A 19,733-nucleotide genomic window follows, 5' to 3' on the forward strand; every position below is an offset into this window, starting at 1 on the left:
AATGTTTGATAATCTTAGTCACGGATGTAATGTGGTATCACTGAACATTTTGCATGGCAAATTTAACACTACAGCAATATTTTAAATAAACAAAGCTTCACTATGGGAATGCTGAACTTACCTGAGAACCGGCAAAGCCATAGTCATCCTTTCCCTGTAGGCTCTCCAATCCCTGGTCACCCTCTGGTTCCACACTGACATCCTCACTGAGCATTTCATCAGCTTTTTCGATAATTTCTCGCACTTGATCCACAAAGGACTCTCTCTCTATTGCTAGGATAAAGTCATTGTTCACCTGTAAAAGAATGTGGTGTCAGTCTAACTAGTAGAGTGTTACTCATGTTTTAAGTCATTCCACTCATCACTTTCACGACTTCTGACCTATCTGCACACCACCTGTACTATTATTTACTGATATGTAATTCTTCAACACTTAGAGTTACACATGTCCTAAACAAAAATATCTCTAATCACAGGTTTGGTATGCTAATTACATTCACAATGAAATAAACACATAACTCTCAAAACATATTACAAAATATTGCACATTTACTTAGGGCAGTGGATATTAAAAAAGTACTAAAGCAAAGTTTGGAACCCCAAATGCAGACATACCATTATTGTTGCTATCTCCTCAGGATTGTCACCATCTAAATCGAATTTAAACGTAACCATTTTCCGATTATGAGTCTCTAACTGACATTCTACTACCCGGTCCCCTTTATTTGAAACCTAAAAAGAAAAAAAAGAAAAGGTACTTCATACCTCAGAAGCCATATTACATATTATTCCATTACTAAATTTGAGAAAGTAACGCAGATTATCACTTGAACTTAAGTCTGATGCTACCACTATTCCTTGAAGATTTGTTGGTATTTACCTATTAAATTTAGAAAGAAAACGTTAAGAAAATACTGGCCTTTGAGCTACTGCCTCTCCTTCCATACCCTTCAGTGGAAGATATGTAAAGTCTCTGTTCTACAAATTAAAACTTTTTCTGAAAGGTAAAGAGTGCCTTACCATAAAAATGTGGAATTTAACAATATTATTTCGGTGATTGAAAATTCTAAACTTTCATAACTATATGTGAGCCTTAGAAATATTTAAATGACATTAAGTAACTATATGAAATTCATACAGTAGCAATACTTACATTCAAAATTCTCAATTTTGGACGCGAAGACTTCTCATGACGAGAGCGACTTCTTACAGATTTTCGATAATGCCGTTTTGTAGTTCTCCCTTCATGCCTTCCACTGGACGATGGGACATTCTCATTGCCATCACTCATTCCTGAAGCAACATCTGAATGTGCACTTTGAAACAAAAAGAAAAGTTCAGTGTTTAAAGGTTTGATATTTTGAAGTTTTATACCATCCCGCTTACCAGTCAAGGAAGGAGAATTTTACTTTCACGTACCTGTCTATAGAAGAGACCAAAGTGGTAGGCTGTGCCTGTGCCACTGGGAGTGGCTCTGGAGGAGCAACTTGAGAGGCTCCCTGAGTACTCTGCAAATAGAAAGGATAACGCACATCTTGGTAGTGAGACATTTTATTATTCTTCATCTCCAATAAGCTACACTTTTTCTTTCTTATCCCCCTTACAAATCCTAGAAGCACTAAATTTACTAGTAATTCTCAGTATTCAGCATCTAAGGACAGTGGTCTTAAAATTCCAAAGGAAGTTTCTAAAGCTAAGTTTCGGAATAGACTGCATGGTGTGACATCAGCCGACATAGCTGCTAGGTAGTGAGTAAGTACAACTTGCATGCAGCCAGCATCTTCCTAGAAGTGTGCAACAGGACAGGCAGAGCAAAGTGCAAAGACGATTCATATCTTTCTCCTAGTAGGGCAAAAATGATTACTGGGAGCACAGCAGAAGATACTTTTATGACTGCCACTGGCAAGAATTTGTGAAAGGATAAGAATAATGGCTAAAGTACTAGCTAGAGAAGTGAAGTGCTAATAGGGTTAATCTTCTCCAAGGCACACTCACTTCCCAACAGAACAGCCAGTGGCAACAAGGCCCCCACATTGGCATTTCATTCTGCTGGAAGAAAAAGTCATTTAGAAGTTAGTTTGAAAATAGTCTCCACATGAGTTCTAAACAGGGGAACCTATGTTTCTTCTTTGTCATTTTTATCCCATTGTGTGTGTTGTGTGTGTGTGTGTGTGTGTACATATATATATAAATAAATATATATGTTTTACATATAAACATGCAGTAATTCCATTTACCTCCAGAGCTGCTTGCTGGGAGGATGTAGTGGGGGCTTGTTGTGCTAAACTCACTGCTGGCTGGGACACTTGAACCTGTCCTCCTATACTGCCCACAGGAACCAAAAGGTTTGATTCCACAAAAGGCTGCACCACTGTAGGAAAGTAACCCGGTGTAGCCAGTGCTTCTGTCGGCATGGGAGGGGATAGAACTGTAGAAGGGATGCAACTAGAAGCCACGCTGGAAGTGGGAGCAATATTTGAATCTCCTGGGTATTGTGGTGGCAGTCGAGGTGGGAAGCCCTGTGACAGAAATGAGGAAGGTGAGTTAGTGCAGGTTGGGACATCAAATTAGCAAAACAGCAAGACATGCACAAAAAAAACCAACCAACCAACCAAACAAACCAACAAAAAAACCCCAACAAAAAACGAAAGCACATAGTAAAGAAGAACAGTAGTAGCCCCATCTCTTTCTAATAATTTAAAGAAGATTTAAAGATGATTCTTGAAATGAAGTGTAGACTGGTTTCAATTTAGGGGACGGGACTCTACAACTACACTTTAAATTGCTGGTTTTTCGCCTCTTGGAGATTTAAGTAGGTGGAACAAACTGATTCCTTCCAGAAAAATGTCAGCTTTCTAGCCAATCTTATGTGGGAGAAGGCAAAAACTCTTCAAGGTACTCATTCTAGCCATTTCATGACAGGCTAATCTGAAGCTTTTTATTGGTACCATGCTGACTACTCTATTTACCCTACCTATAAAAAAAAAAAAAAAGTAGCCTGATGTACTTACTCTCCTATTAGCCACATCTAGCATTCAGTCAGCTTACATCAAATACTGAGAACCATCTTTCTCCAAGGAAGTGTCTTGAGAAAAATGAAAATGAAATCATCCAACATCACTACCCTATCTTTTCTCTGAATTTTACTCTATTAGCTTATCTAGTTGAGATCAGCTATACTTTTATTACCGCTAGTTATTCTGACACTGAACTATTAGGTTTTCAAGTCCTTGATGGTTTGCTATTAGAACCAAACCCTCTGGTGCCCTCCTTTTTTGCTAGCCAAAACAATACCTGGTATAGAACATCTCCAGAGGGAAGTGGAACCTCAGCAGCTTGTCCAAGGCTAGCTGGAATTCCCATGGACTGAACTGCTGGTTGCAGGAGCTGTGGGTGAACCTGACTTGGCAGCTGAGTCACAGGCTGCAGAAGGGTTGGAAGCTGACTAGGAACCACAGCTGGGCCCCCTGGGATCGCAGCTGCTGTAGCAGATGAGGCCATGGTGAGCAGAGGCTGATTAACGCCAGCTGCCATTGTAACGGGGAGGGATGAGAAACCTGTCTGAGATGCAGACACATGAGGGGTTGATATGGGAATTTGAGAGACAGGATACTGGGGGGGGAGTAAGGAAGTAGAGAGTGGCTGTCCCAGAGGGAGGAAATGAGCACCAGAGTGGACTGGAACAACTGAGGGTTGTGTCGCAACTGGGATCTGAGGTTCGCCTTGCATAGCTGGTACTGGCTGGGAAACTGGAAGCTGGGAAGGTAAAGAAAAACAAAACAGACAGACTTAAAAAAAAAAAAAAAAAAAAGCAAGGCTGCCAAAAGCAAGATTTATGTGTTAGCCAAAAGGAAAGAAAGAAAAAAACCCCCAACCCTGCATACATTAGTGTAAGTTAATGCGCCACACAGGAATAGGGAAAGGATAGTGGGAGACAAAGAGGCTGATAGACGGGCCGTTTCAAATCTTTTGTGGAAAAAAATTTTGCAAATGCTGCATTGTTCAACAATAAAGAGAGGACACTTCCACAAGCAGAGTCTGTTTTTTTACAGCTCTATTTAGCCATATTTCACATGCCCTAATCCATTGGTATATCTGTTGTCTCTAGATCTACAACTGCTAATATAGTAATTATTAAAATTCAAATGAATGTGCCTTCTTGCTGGAATTAGATTTCAATCCATATTGCTTCTACAATTTTTTTTTTTTTTTAAATTTCTGAGAGAGCGAGAGCGAGCGAGCACACGCGAGCAAGTGAGCAGGGGAGGGTCAGAGAGAGGAGACACAGAATCTGAAGCAGGCTCCAGGCTCTGAGCTGTCAGCACAGAGCCCGACGCGGGGCTCGAACCCATGAACTGTGAGATCATGACCTGAGCTGAAGTCAGACGCTTAAACGACTGAGCCACCCAGGCGCCCCTACTTCTACAATTCTTAAGTCTAACACTGGCTGATGAAAGTAGGTATGAATATCATATTTCACTGATTCTAGGATGCAATCATCCCTCTCTACCACCTGGTCATTTTAACATTTGTGAACCTGAGATGTATCTTACAATTAATAGTGTGTCAGTCCTTGGTTAAGTAAAATAATGGTGCATTTGACAACTGATAGTATCTTAGACGTGATGAAGTATGACAGAAACAAAACACTGTGCCAAAATGCAAGGACAACAAGCCCTAATGTTAAAGTTAAAAAAAGGTCATTCAGTAGAATATACCTTCTTTAAAAGGGTACTACTTTTTAAGTGATTCAAAGGATGACTCAGAACAACAGAACATCATTCCATATAAGGGGTTTTTATGACTTACTGTCAGTAGGCAATGAAGGAGGAAAAAATGCATAAATCTACATGAAAAATATAGCACAGTTGTAAATCTAGAATATTACATATAGCTGACACAATTCTAGAAAATGTCACAGGTTCAGTTATCAAAGCACTGTTACTTAACTCATCAGTTCTAATACCTGTCAAACTGACTTTAGACTGATAAACCTAAAAGTTAATTAAACATTTTTAACTTTTAACATTTTAAACATTTGTGACTGCTGTACAGTACTGTACCTATTTACATTAATTCATGTGCACAAAAGGAACAATTGTCAAGTCATTTTTCCAGTGAAAATAACCAACTTTGGTATTTCAACACTAGAGAAGAGAGAAGTCTGCCTATGAGAAAAGATGAATTACATGGAGATTCCATTTAGCATCTATTTAGAAATGAAGAGTTTACCTGTTTTCCAGCTGATACTTGAGGCAAGACCTGTGGAGTTTGAGACTGACTGACTGGCTGTGCAGTAGTGGCCTCACTAGAGGTTGATGTCTGTGGAAGTGAATACTGCACTGTCTGTTGAGGAGGGGCTGTCTGCTGTACTCCCTGCTGCTGAAAATAAAGTATAAATATTCAGTTTTGTTTCAAGTCATTAATAGCACGGTTCTAAGGAAGTATGTTCGCCTAAAGCTTGCTGTATCTATAGATGACAATATTAGTAATCAAGACATACACAAACCCAAATCCATCAATTCCCTTTCACACATCTCTTTTTCCTCTGGTGTTATTTATGATGGTACCACCAAGAGCAATTAACCAACGTTTCAGAATTTGAGTCACTACTGTTTCTTCACCTATCATCCCCCTTACCCCAACAGTAGGTCATTCACAAAGACCTTTAGATAACAGGTCCTCTGTCCTCCAATACCCCCTTCTGATTTTTCCTATTTCTTAGTATCTGTTCTCACTTTGGTCCTATATTAAGCAAATCCAATCTCTTCCCTTTAATTTCTTTCTTACTGTATCTTATCAACTGTATAATTAATTTGCTTAAAGAACAGCTCTGATTACAGCCACAAAATAGTGAGAAAAAACACTGAACGTGGAATTTTACTTTACCATTTACTAGCTGTAATACCTTAGAGACTGCTCATTTTACTGCCAAAAAGATACTTCCTTCTTAGAAAACAAGCACACAATCACCCAATTCAAAGCACGGCAAAGGAATAAGTGACATTTAGGAATCAATCATGTGTTAGGCATTATGGTTTAACACATCTAAACTTAAGTATGGTACGTAATTGTATTCCCAATAACAAATTTTATAGAATGGCCCCCTTTGGCCTAACAAAAATCTGAACTTCACAGCTGATTTATAAGACTCTCTAATACCTCTAAGTAATTTAAAATTGTTTTGGTTAATACAGAACAACAGCTGCTTGCAATGAAAATTTTAACCAACGTATCAGATCGTTAAGTTAAATGAAAAATCCTAACCCCATTTCTCTAGCGGCGATCACTATCAATGGTTTGGTCTTCACTTTTACGGACTTTTTTCTATATATAACTGGTCATTTACACACAATTACGTATCTGTTGAAATAAAAGCATGCTCATTCTATAAATACAGTTCTCTAACATGCTATTTTCATTTAATTTATCATTGGCATCAATATCCCAATGATGAACATTTTGGTTGATTTTTTTTTGCTACTTAAAATAATGCTACAGCCAGTAGTAGCCTCTTACATATGTCCTGGTCTATACAACTAACTAGTTACTACTCATAAAAAGGTATGCTATTTGTAAGCATATGTATACATGAAAACTTGAGATTTAACTGACATAATGATTTAATATATGTGTACATTATGAAATGATCACCACAATAAGCCTACTTAACATCCACCACCACCAGTTTTTTTTCTTGTAAAGAGAATTTTTAAATTTTAAGATCTACTCTCTTAGTAGCTTTCAAATGTACAATGCCATAGCAATTGTAGTCACTATGCTATATAGTGCATTCCCAGAAATTGTTTTTATTTATTTTATATATATATTATGATCCTGACCACTTTAACGAACATCCTAGATTTTGTTAGGTGATAACCTGTAAATAATATTTTTGCTCTCTTGATACTTATTTCTTACTTAGTTCTCAATGTGTCAATTAAAATCACTCTCCAAAATGCTGAAACACAATGGTGATAGTAGCCATGTTTGTTTTTTTCTTGTTTCTGATAATGCATTCTTATTTTATCTTAAATCAGGAAAAAATGGCTATTGAATTATATAATATTTATTTTCAGCAACTAATAAGGTATATATATGCAAATATAAAGCAACTCTGATTATAAAATAATTTTCCATATTTTCACTGTGAAGGGAGGATAAAAAACTAGAGAATCTTTTTGGTCAACATGAATATATTTTAACTGTAAGGAATTCACACTGAAACATCTATCATTATCTAAGTCATTAATTTACCTCCCTAAGATGACATATTTACATAAATATCTTAACTTAGAAATATTGTTCCACCTCCCTCATTCAAACTCTTCCCAAATAAGAAACCAGTCTCTTTATCTTCACTAGAGCTACACTACAAAGGCTCTAGTTTTCTGGAGCACAGTATAATACTTTTCCTGTAAGTTGTGTCTTACAGTAAAATTTGCAGTGACAAGCATCATAAATAGTATTAGGACAGCTGCATTTTTTTTTGCTTTTGTCATGACTTACAGGTTTATATTGATGTATAATATAAACATCAATATAATTTTCTTTTTTTTTTTTTTTTTTTTTTTTTAAATTTCTGAGAGAGACAGCATGAGCAGGGGAAGGTCAGAGAGAGATGAAGTTACAGAATCTGAAACAGGCTCCAGGCTCTGAGCTGGCAGTCAGCACAGAGCCCGACGTGGGGCTCGATCCCACGATCTGTGAGATCATGACGTGGGCCGAAGTCAGACGCTTAACCAACTGAGCCACCCAGGCGCCCCTCTATTAACTCCTTATAGTGACCTTTAAATAAGTTGTTTACAATGACACTTGAACCTGGAATAGTGAAGCTGCTCCCTTAAGGACCAAATCTATGTTTAATTTCTTGGCTTTTATTTTAAAACCAATTCTATCAGATGTTGTCTATAAACATTTCTAACCACATATACTATTTTAAGGTCCTTACAAGCACATGTTTCACCAGTTTTATTTTATTCCATTAACATTGTTTTTGCTTATTGTTCAAAATAAAGGAGAATGAAAGTCTGTAATATGCAAATATGATAAAGGTTTCAATAGATGCTGATTTCCCTCTTTACTAAGGGAAAGGGAAAAGTCTGAGAAAAAAAATACCACTTTACAGATGGGCATATGCTTTTTTTTTTAAATAAATGTTTTTATTATTTTTTTAATTTTTTTTTTTTTTTTTTTTACAAATAGTTTATTGTCAAATTAGTTTCCACGTAACACTCAGTGCTCATCCCCACAAGTGCCCTCCTCCATGCCCATCCCTCCTCCCCCCCACATCCATCAGTCCTCAGTTTTTGTCAGCATTCAAGAGTCTCTCATGATATGCCTCTCTCCCTTTCCCCCACCATTTCCGCCCTTCTTCTCCCCCTTGTTCCTCCGTCAAGTTCCTCCTAATCCTCCTATACGTGCAAACATATGATATTTGTCCTTCTCTGCCTGACTTATTTCACTCAGCATAACACCCTCAAGGTCCATCCATGTTGCTACACATGGCCAGATTTCACTGTTTCTCATTGCAGATGGGCATATACTTAACTCTCTCTCACTCCTATTAATGCCGAATCATGGTTACATCAAGATCTGGACTTAATCAGCTCTTTTTGAACCTATATCTGTACTTATTTGTGGTCTAGCGAAACTGAACTAAAGGTTTGTTTCTATCTCATAGTTTTCTACCTGGCTTACACTGTCCCCCCACACCCCTTTGGCCTACAACACTCTTTATTCTTACATGAGTCTAATTCACAATAGAGTTCAGTTCAAATACTATCTTTCATAAAGCCTTCCTGATATTCCCCTCCCTGCTTTAAAGGGATATAATTTCTCTCCTTTGATGGCATAATTGGGATGTAGTTAAGTGGGGAGTTGTGGAGTCAGACTACTTGGATTTAAATTCTTTTTCTACCTTTAAAAAAAATTTTTTTTAATTGTTTATTTATTATTAAGACAGAGAGAAACAAAGCATGAGTGCGGGAGAGACAGAGAGAGAGGAAGACACAGAATCCGAAGCAGGCTCTCCAGGCTCTGAGCTGTCAGCGCACAGCCCAACAAAGGGTTCGAACTCACAATCCATAAGATCATGACCTGAGCCGAAGTCGGACGCTTAACCAAGTGAGCCACCCAGGTGCCCCGTTTCTACTTCTTATAAGTTGTGTAAGCTTGGATAAATTACTCATCTTCTCCAGATCTTACCTTAGCTTTTCCATCTGTACAATGAAAATAATGACTGTACATGTACAGGGTACATACAAGGATTAAATAAAAATTCAGGTAAAATGCTTTGCACATTGTATATAATCTTAATTGTTACACCTATTTGTTTTGTAGGAATTGACATATATGTTTACTAGATTATTTTGGCTCTTTAAAAGTAGTCATGTCTGATCCATCTTGATAGACTCTCAGTGCCTACCTAGCACATGGTCCTTGGGAGCATAAACTCAATTAGGAAAAAAATCTGTTTAATTACTGGTGTGTGTGTGTGTGTGTGTGTGTGTGTGTGTGTGAGGCAGGGGGAGAACTATTGAGAAAGAACAGTTTTATAGACATGTACCATCACTATTTGCTTAAAATAAGAGTGAGAGGCACATATGCCAATTATACCTTAGAGTATTTAGGGAGAAGTGGCACCCCTGGGTAGGCCAGGACTATATGGTGATCTTTTTGTGTATAATCTCATTGGCTAATAAACAACACTTCAGCCAAACAGGTATTGTTTAGCACAGCAACTTGGAAATGTGATTTGTAAAAACCTGCCTCATGAAACCAGTTCAAATAGCCTATACAGACTATATACTATCTGTTGGATAAGGAAGGGTGCTTGATGGAAAAAATGTTCATGAGCCTCAATTGAACAGAAACTTAAGAAATACCTGAAGACTATGGAAGAAATAATAATATAACAGTAAAAAAACTATTATTGAGGGCTCTATCATTCATTCATTCATTGAGACACAAGAGAGTGAGCACGAGTTGGGGAGAGGGGCAGAGGAAGAGACCGAGAATCTTAAGCAGGCTGCACGCTCAGCGCAGAGCCCAGCATGGGGCTCAATCCCATGACCCTGGGATCATGACCTGAGCCAAAATTAAGAGTCTTAACTGATTGAGTCACCCAGGTGCCCCTCTATGGAACAAATTATTAAGTAAGCTGGGTTACCGCATATGTGGCAAAGAGCTACTAAAGTTTTCTGGTAGGAGGAAGCAATTTTTGGTACCTCACTGATAAGATACACAAACCATTAGATGGGACTCTTGATAAAAAACATGAAAAAAGCAATCCCTTGTTGGTTACATTCCAGAAACCCACGGAATAAAGTAAATTTCAGCTAAAGTACATTTTTCTTCTCACTAAAAAAATTAGAGATATGGTTTCCTAAGACAGGGTTGGAAACCAATAATATGTAAAATGAAACTCACATCTAAAAATAAACTCCACCCATATAGTACAGAGACAGAGCTTACAACCTTTTTTTAAAAAAAAAAAAAATACATGAAACCCCAGTAGCTGAAACAAATGTAGCTTTTTGAGTACCTCTCCAGAATCATAAGTCCTTGTAGAACTTTAATATAGAAAAAACCCTCACTATTCTAGAAATGTTGAATTCTGGCTTGTAATTTTTAGTTCTACCCACTTACTGGTTATGTTACCCTGAAAAAATTAAGTATTCTAGACTGTATTTACTTAAGTAATTTGAGAGCTCAATTTTATGATTCTACTTAACTTAAATATCATACTCCATTTAAAATAACTCACAAAAGTATCTACAAAAAGGATTACTGACACATAAATTTTGTTTGTACTGTAGCCATATTTGGCTACATGTTTTCCTAGAAGAGTCAACTACCTAAATTCTTTTAACCTGACCATTTATGGAATTGTCCTCCCTTTACCCTCACATATTTTTCTTACTAATAATCTGAATGGTTTGTTTCACTATCTTCATTTGCTAGTAAGTATACAGATATATATGCCCACATATAATATACATAACAAATTCCTGTGGAGAAGGAAAAAGAGAGCAAACACTTAAAAATTTACTCAGGTTTATTAGTGTTGGCCTGTGTCCAAAGATAAACAAACTAGAGGTGGTACCTGATAGTGTTTCTGCCTTCAAACAGATTTATTTAACTTTTAATTTGTATTTTCATTAAAGGTTGTTAATGGAACTAAAATACAATTTGTTAAGGTTGGCAAAAATGTGACTACTCAAATTTAACTATAATTATATATAGATTCAGCTACTTGTCTGAAAGAAAGAGCAGGAGCAAGACAAAGCATGATTACCAGCCTTTAAATTCTGTAGACAGGGCTGTTGGTCACCAAGTAAATGTACGTATAACCAAACTAATTCTGTACAAGAACAACTAATTTAAACTAGTATCAAATGATTATATGATTACATGCTAGACTGGAAGGAGACCATTTGTAATAAAAATTAAAAGCTTTGTTTAACAAATTAATAGAGGGGTGCCTGGGTGGCTCAGTCAGTTAAGCATCTGACTTTGGCTCAGGTCATGACCTCACAGTTTGTGAGTCTGAGCCCCACATTAGGCTCTGTGCTCACAGGTTGGAGCCTAGCGTTTGCTTCAGATTTTGTGTCTCCCTCTCTCTCTGTCCCTCCCCTGCTCACGCTCTGTCTTTTGCTCTCTCAAAACTAAAACAAACATTGAAAATAAAATAAAATAAAGATTAATAGAAATAAAAACCAATTTATGATTTGGTAGCTGTGAAAACACACTTCGTAGGGAACTATCAATGAACTAGCTCATCAGGAAGTTTTTATGACAAATGTGGTGGCTATAAATTTTATTTCAAACAACTAATAAATATTCAATAGTGTCAAAAAAGCATTATTCCCACGCAAATAATTGCTATTAACTAATATCAAATAATGAACTACAGATATTTAATTTTAGAATTACTAGTTTTGCTGTTGAATCCATCAGCACTGTACTAATCTTGAGTTCTGTGGACTTTTAGGAATAAATTCCCCAATCAAAAATTTAAAAAAATGTTTAAAAAGTTCCTAAAGTGGCTGTTCAGTTCTCTTAGCATAAAATCTGATACCCATATCACAGATTAGAACTTAATTAAAAAGGAATGTAGCATTATTAGTCAAATATAATGAAAGCAATAGCAAAATGCTCATAAAAGGTAAGTCACAAATATAAAAAAAACTGGACATTCTTTGTATTGTTAAATTATGTGTAGAATCATCTATTTAAGAAGGCAGATAAGTATCAGTTAACAATGATTCTTCTGAATTTCAACGTATATCTGAATTTAGTAGATATTTAAAAATAAACAAAAGGGAAGATTTTCTAAAATGTTACTGAACACAAGAAATGTTATGCCTCTTGATTTTTCTTTCAAAAATATAGCAAGTCATTTATTTATATAAGGAATCTAATTCATGAAACGATGTTAAACAGTGTTTTGGCTATTAATACATAAAATGTAGCAATGAGTTAGTTGTTCTCACCTGTTGAGAATGTTGTTGTATGGGTAGGGATGATGGAACCCCTGTTAGGCTACTTGAGGATGGGTGACCCTGGCTTTGCCCCTGTGCCTGAAGGAAAAAAGTGAATACAACAAATTAGTGAAGCCCCATAAGTATATTGAGAGGTCAGACTTTTGCAATAAACATTCAAACTCCTGAGAGTTTGCTTGAGCAAAATGAAACATTAGCTTGATTGAGTATGTATGGGAGACCACTGGGGCATCTTTTGTAAGAAAGGGTTAGAGGTGGATTTTATCACAGAAGGTATCCCGGTCCCATGCAAAAACCACTGATGGTTAAAACCTAACCTACTACTGCTGTGCTCGGGCTAGAATTTTAGCTGGCTAAAACAGTAAAATTTGTAATAAAATTGTTACTGAAAGTATAATCATCAGGAAAAAGTAGTATGACTACCAATGTGAAATAACCCTGTATTGGAATAATTAAAGACAAAGGATATCTGATAGTGCTAATTTGGTTCCTTTTGCTACTTCCTGTAGTGCTAGGGAGACTTTTACTAAAAATGTAAAAAAACTTGGTATCATCACTAACCTAGAGTAATGGTTGTCAACTACAAGTGATTTTGCCCTCCCAGGGGTCATCTGGCAACATCTAGAGATTCTTTGGTTGCCACAACTGGGGGGAGGTAGTTTTTACAGGCATCTACTAGTTAGAAGTGGAGGATGCCGCTAAACATCCTACAGTGCACAGAACCACGACCCACAACAAAGAATTATCCAACCTAAAGCGTCAAGAGTGTTGAATTGGAGAAGCCCTGACCGAGAAATCTAACTTAAAATAATGAGAAAGTGAGAAATGAATGCAGGATTTTATATAGGTAAGTTAAGGAAATGAAAAGGCCCACAACCTTTGGTGTTCCATTTCAGTTTAGAAGGGTTTCTTTGAAGCCTACTTGGATTTGACACCACATGTCACTGCATCTTAACCACCATTAAGTATTCATTCTTTCTGCAGTATGTCTGTAAATTTACCACCTGATGTTTTACTTTGGAAAATTTAAAGAAGAACAGCTGGCAGTGCATTAAGATTTATAATACAGGCTGACAAGCAGTGTGTTAATGTGAGCACACAGTGAGTACACTGCATGCCCATGCAGCATAATTTTCAAGTTTTTGGATCTTTTTGCTTCTACTGTTTATGCCCCTTATGAGGGAAGAACACAGGAAGAAAGCAAAGAACATATAATATTTTATAAGAGTGGAATATTTAAAAGATCCAAGCGATGCCTTGAATATATAACTGGAAAGTCTCCTATATAGATTTTATAAGACTTAACACAATTGATAAAATATGTCAAAGGAAAACGATAGTTAATACTGACTCCACTTGTTGAATTCTGTTATGTCCCTTACTTTGTCTTTATTTGCAAGAGTGCATATGCCCATACACATAAATAACAAAATTTAATTTGTTGAGGAAAGAACCAAGGCCCAAGATGTATGTTGCAAGCTGAGAAACAGAGATCACAAATCCTTAAAAACAAACCGAAAAAAAAAAAACCCTACCACCCACACCGGATTATAATTTTGTTGCTAAAAATTAGAATCAGTCAACTTTATAGATTAGCATTTTATTTGGACATATAATACACAGTGACTTGTTCAAATGCCATTTTAAAAGGCATTTTCATTTGTTCCTAAATTCTTAAGATGTTTCCTTTCTCTGTCTTTTAAGATTCTTCCGAACTAATGAAAATTTTGTGTATTCTTAAAACTCTTTAAAAAAAATTCCCTATTTTCCATTTTTTTCATTTTATAGGAAAAAAATGTTAACTTTTTTTTTTTAACTAGCCATGTTTGTTTTTAAGGAGAAATACTTCACATTAGTATTTATAAATAATCAATGAGTCAACTTTACATTACAGACATTTACATTTTCACTACAGATTGAAATTATTCTACATATGGATAAAAGTAACTGATTTTGACGAGTGACTAAAGTTCTAGTTTTGTGTTCAAAGGGGTTTGCACATATTATAGGAAAAAGAGGCAGCTCCTCTCTCATATTTTGTTCTTATATACAAGTAGTTCATAATCCCCCCAAAAGGAGAAATACTAATATTACGAATAAAATTAAAAATAATCCACATAAATGGAAAGGAGGGATAAAAAACTTAAATGTAATGATGCACAGTAGGGTAGTTTAAAAGAATTGTGGAAGTTTTCCTATAACCTGTGGATGGAGTGCAGATCCTCCTGAAGAAAATGAGGCAGATAAAACCTGCTGAGATGTGGTTCCTTGGGGGAAACAGAAGAAAAGTGGGGATTCTTGTAACACTGTCTGAGGCAGACGGATAAAGGGTAATGAGACGTCAGAGCCAAAAGATGCAGCTGCTCCCCCTGTAGGGGGAGGTGACTGAAAATCACTGGGATCTGAAGAAGTAATTTGTGAGGAATCACTGGAATATTCTGGGCTTCCTATTGGCCAGTTCTGTCCGATAGGCTCTACCACAGAAACGGTCAATTCTGGGGCATGGTAATTACGCTGTTCTTCAGTCACAGGCTGTAGGCGGCCATGTAATCCAACTGATTGAGGAGGTGGTTCTTCCTGATTCAAGTCCACTGCAACCTGTCGATTTCGGTAAACACGCTGAGGCAAAATTCCTCCTCCTTCTCCTGAAGAGGAGCCTGGAGTATGAACATGAAACTCAAATACACAATTGCTTCTGCTCTCATTGTTATGAGTTAAAACCGCGGGTGCGGAATGAGGAACAAAGACAGGGTGAAATTTCAAACGTGTAGCATCTGTACTGATAGGTGCAGAAATACTAGAGAGGGGAGATCCTGGACTCAATCCAGAATCTAATCTTAAATTCTGAAGGTGTCCTACCAGGAAAGCCTGTCCAGATGGAAATTCAAAGACAGAACTTGAGGAAGGGCCCCCTTGTACTGGCTTCTGTTCAGGTATCTGTTTCATAGGACTTGACAGTACTGGTGAGTTGTATGGAATACCCTCATACTGTTCTGTCACCTGGGCCTGGTAAGCTAGATACACTGGTTCCTGAGGAATAAAATAGTGAGTTTCTTCTGGAAGTACTAGTCCAGGTCTATAGTCACCGTGAACTTGAGTTGGTTCAAACATAGGATGAACCTGTATCTCACATGGCTCTCCGGTTATTCTACTGGCTGTAGTGCCCAACATAACTACGGCCTCTGGTGTCCAGTTAGTTGGGCTGCCCCCAGGTGGAAGAAGATTTTGGCCAACAGTCCTCAGCAGGGGTTGGAAGTGGCGAGTTTGGGCTTCCAAGAAGGAGGTGCTCTTACGCCGCTGAGAAATGGCCACCTTCGGTGGACAGGTGGGAGGTGGTGAAAATGAAACTGGACGTTCATGAATAGTTGGGAAAAATATCTGTGATTCTGGGTATGTTGGGGTCCCCCCACACGGATGCGCCATGGACTGAGGCTGTATCAACATGAATAAGACAAGTAATTCATACATTCATATGTGAAATTACATTAGACATGCAAAACTGGGTAGCTCTGTGTAACCCTATGAAACGGTTACACTAAATTTATAATTAATAAAGAAATAACAATGATTTTGGAAATTATGTGCATAGTAAAAATCCATTAAATACATCCAGGGTCAATACAGTTATTCTGTGGGACTCTTTGCATTAGGTAAGAGCTGCTTTTCCACAACATCCTCTCTCAAAGGAAACGGAAGAATTTTCTAAGTGTTTATTCTGTTTTTGGCCCCCAATTAAAATGCTCACTCTTAAGACTTACTGTATATTTAAATCAGTGGAAAAAAATAAAATAGTAAGAGTTAAGGGAAGGCAGTAATCTCAACATTTTTAAGATATAAGAAAGGTACTTCAATTTAATCTGCTATACAAAGTTTTCCTATATTCTATGTTATTACGCTGTGCTGTGTTAGAGGCTTCAGCGTTATTATCAACGAACGGTATATCTTCTAACTAGAAATCAAAAGGGGTATTTTTGGTGGACAGTAAAAGACATACTACTGACTACTGACAAAAAAACCTTCCCCCTATCTATCTTAAACTAGATGCAGTTAATTTTACTAAATGAAACATGTTACAGATGTCAAACTGCTGAATGTCCACTTCTCTAATCCTAGTTAAGGGGTGAATAATTTAGTGTTCAAATCAAGTGACAAGGATAATATTAACAGACTTAACAGCACTTTTTTGTTCACATAGGTAGTTCTAGACATAAGACTCTCTAAATTTAGAATCCTACCTAGCCAAATGCAAACAGTGTACACTGTAATAATGTACTTTCATGGGCTCTTCTTAGAAAGAGTAGATAAGTTTCATTCTTTCAGTAGGGATAGTCCCCATCAAGTTAGCAAAATGACTCAACTGTTATTTCTTCACAACAGCTAAAAGAGGGCTTCTATTTCAGACAAGAATGTTTCTTTTTTACTCTTATTCAGAGTATCCCAAAGCCATAAAATACTATATATAGCTTATCATTCGCCTAAGTACAATTCTGAATATTTTGATATTGCTAGATCAGAATGTTAACTATATTCTCTATCTGGAAAAGCAGCAGCAAGGTCCCACAGTGTTTAACACAACTTTAAGAGAGAGATCTTTTATAGATACAAATGGGGCCAAAGAAAATCTTATGTACTACAAGTGTATCTAACTATTCATTAGAGTCGCAAGAGCTCTTTCTGTCCATGAGTTCTGTTCTCATGCTTTCATAAAACCACCCTTTTTGCATCCTCCAAAAATAATGTATCCATTACGGTAAAGATCCCACCTCATTCAATATCTAAGAGACAAATTTCCAGGAGGGAACATGTTGCCAACACCATCATTTTAAACTGCTAAGAAATGAAAAGCAACTTTCAGTCTTCAATCACTCTTTGCTATGGGGGAAAAATGGACCCATTCGGCTTCATTAGTATCTCTTTAGAATAACGTGAAGAGAAAATGTATTTGAGTACCTTTGATACTTTCTGATAAAGAGAAAATGTGCTTTTGGTCAAGCCAATGAATTTAAAATGAAGTAATCCATATTCTTTATATTAATATGTGAAAATGAAAGAATTTGTATAGGTCAGTTAGGGATAGGAGAATATAATAAAAGCTAAATTTTATTGTGCACACATTGATATGTGCCCAGGGCATTATAAGCATTCTCATTACCTCCTTGCTTCCCCCCCCCGCAAAGCCTTGTAACAAAAAAGTTTCCTATAGGAAGAACTGGTACCCTGAAAGCATAATATATTACTAAGTGTAGTCCTTCTATTTATTTAATTTTTATTAAAATTCTTGATGCCTGGATGTATTCATTGGTAATAAATTTTCATTTGTCAGGAAGTTTACGGTTACATACAGTACTGACAAAGAGGGAAGGCAGGCTGGAGCGTCGGTGCTTGCGCTGAGAGGCAGAGTGCATAGGCAGGACACTCTCCAATGCTTTAGAAAGCTTTTCGGCAAAAGTTTCCTCAGGGGCAATCCGAAGGAGGGAAGGAGAAAGGGGTGCAGACAGCGCTGGTGGTGGGGTGGAAGGAGCGCTGGGAGAGATGCGGGACAGAGAGGGGACGGCAGAAAGATGGGGAACACAAACCGACATGCTACGGCCACGACGAGGCTAAACAGAAAACAAACACACACATGAAAAACACAGTACTTTGAAAATAAAATAACCAAATGTACAATGATAATAGGGCATAGCTGACCTAAAGAAGTGTCCATCTTCCCCCAATCCCACAAATCCAATTTTTTTGAGAAGAGGTTTAATTCCACAAAACACACCTGGAAGATCACAACTATGCTCTCTACACTGTTGGCCAAGTACAGGTTTCTTTATGAAAACCACGACAATGATCAATTATCTTCCTAAGTATTCTGAAATTATATCAATTGTTATGAATGTATGAATGAATAAGAAAGAGTCAATTGACTGAAGTAGTAGAACAGACAGGGAATACAGTGAATACTCGCTTAGTTTTCTGCAAACTTATTAAGATTAAGAAAGAATGAATTCTGTTAGTTGAATGTACATTATACTGTGTAGAAGACTTTAAGACTGGATTACTGTGCAAGAACTCTCGAAATCTCAGGGAAGGTTTCTCAATTCTATTTTGGAAGGCATCAGATTAAAAGAATTGTTGGCTCAGAGTATTTTATTTATTGCGTTTCCTATCTTTATCTATAAAGGTTAAAAAGTCATTTTCTAATAGGAAAAGCATTAGCTTTCTAGAAGTAATACACGACATAGACACATTCTATAGTTTTACTAAAGTAGTCAATGGGACAATACCTTAAATGTGAATTTCTGAAGGTAAAACTTTAATAATTTTCTGGCATATTGGAGATTCAGCTTAGGTTTATAAAGTCTGAGGTGCCCCAACATAAAAATTTTAATATAGCTAAAAAAGCAGTACACCTAATACTGTTGAGGTTGTCCTGAGCAAGTTTGTCATTTCCCTTTAGGTATTGTGAACTGTATGACTGACTGCATTTCTTTTCTGAAACTGCTGCATAGAATGCTCTGAACCAAATTTGTGGGCTACCAGTAGCAAGTACTTAAGCATCATCATACTTATCATACTTAGTTCATTCCTGGTTCTATTTTTCTCCACCCTTGTTTCTCTTTTATTCTAATTTTTTTATTCCACACAAGTGATATATTATTGTAAGCCACAGTAAATTCTTTCTGCAATAAAAAGAATCATAAGATTAAAAGAAATTCTCAATATTTGATGACTCTTCATGATATCTCCACAGAATACTGTCATTAAAAGGCAAGACCGTCATTAACAGTCTGCTTTCAGAGCATCAATAAATAAATATAACTATGTTTGTGGCTCAAATATTTAAGATCTTCATGAATGATCATTCTATTTCCTTTCTGAAAATAAAGACACCTAATGTTCATTCCCTGTGATGAGGGAAGCAAGGAAATTAAAAATAGTTAAAAAAGAAATCTAGTTATGATAATCCACAAAAATCAATCAGAGCAAAAGTAGAAACAGACAAGAAATGCTGACAAATATATTTGTCAGAACACAGAAATGCATCTATATAGTCTTTTTAAGTTCTTCTACCCTACCTAATTATTTTAAAGGTCGGAAAAGTAGAAAACATTAGTGTATTAGTAGTTTTCTCTGTGTTACTGTGGCCATTCATCTTGAGACCTAGCTAATGCAGGACTCATGAATGGACTCTGAAACATACAAACATCTTTTATTCCAAGCTGTAGGACAAAAGAGCAG

The 19,733-nt window shown here is 36.7% G+C and overlaps 1 protein-coding gene across 7 annotated transcripts in view; it reads right to left on the reverse strand.

Annotated features, from left to right (window-relative positions):
* WNK1 (WNK lysine deficient protein kinase 1) overlaps nt 1–19,733 on the reverse strand; it is a 150,581-nt gene that overhangs the window by 22,202 nt on the left and 108,646 nt on the right. For 2 of the 7 annotated variants that reach the window (XM_039236337.1, XM_039236335.1), the window contains exons 9-16: nt 12,498–12,584; nt 5,233–5,382; nt 3,295–3,756; nt 2,238–2,519; nt 1,420–1,508; nt 1,154–1,316; nt 616–732; nt 122–295 (exon numbers count right to left, since the gene is read on the reverse strand). In XM_039236337.1, the coding sequence (XP_039092268.1) occupies nt 122–295; nt 616–732; nt 1,154–1,316; nt 1,420–1,508; nt 2,238–2,519; nt 3,295–3,756; nt 5,233–5,382; nt 12,498–12,584 (1,524 nt within the window). Of the gene's footprint in view, nt 1–121; nt 296–615; nt 733–1,153; nt 1,317–1,419; nt 1,509–2,237; nt 2,520–3,294; nt 3,757–5,232; nt 5,383–12,497; nt 12,585–14,708; nt 15,939–19,733 lie in introns of all 7 variants that reach the window. The other 5 variants (XM_039236336.1, XM_039236341.1, XM_039236338.1 and 2 more) reach the window with 5 other exon arrangements.

The sequence above is a fragment of the Hyaena hyaena genome, unplaced genomic scaffold (assembly GCF_003009895.1).
Source record: "Hyaena hyaena isolate Hyena2069 unplaced genomic scaffold, ASM300989v1 scaffold_108, whole genome shotgun sequence".
NCBI lineage: Eukaryota > Metazoa > Chordata > Mammalia > Carnivora > Hyaenidae > Hyaena > Hyaena hyaena.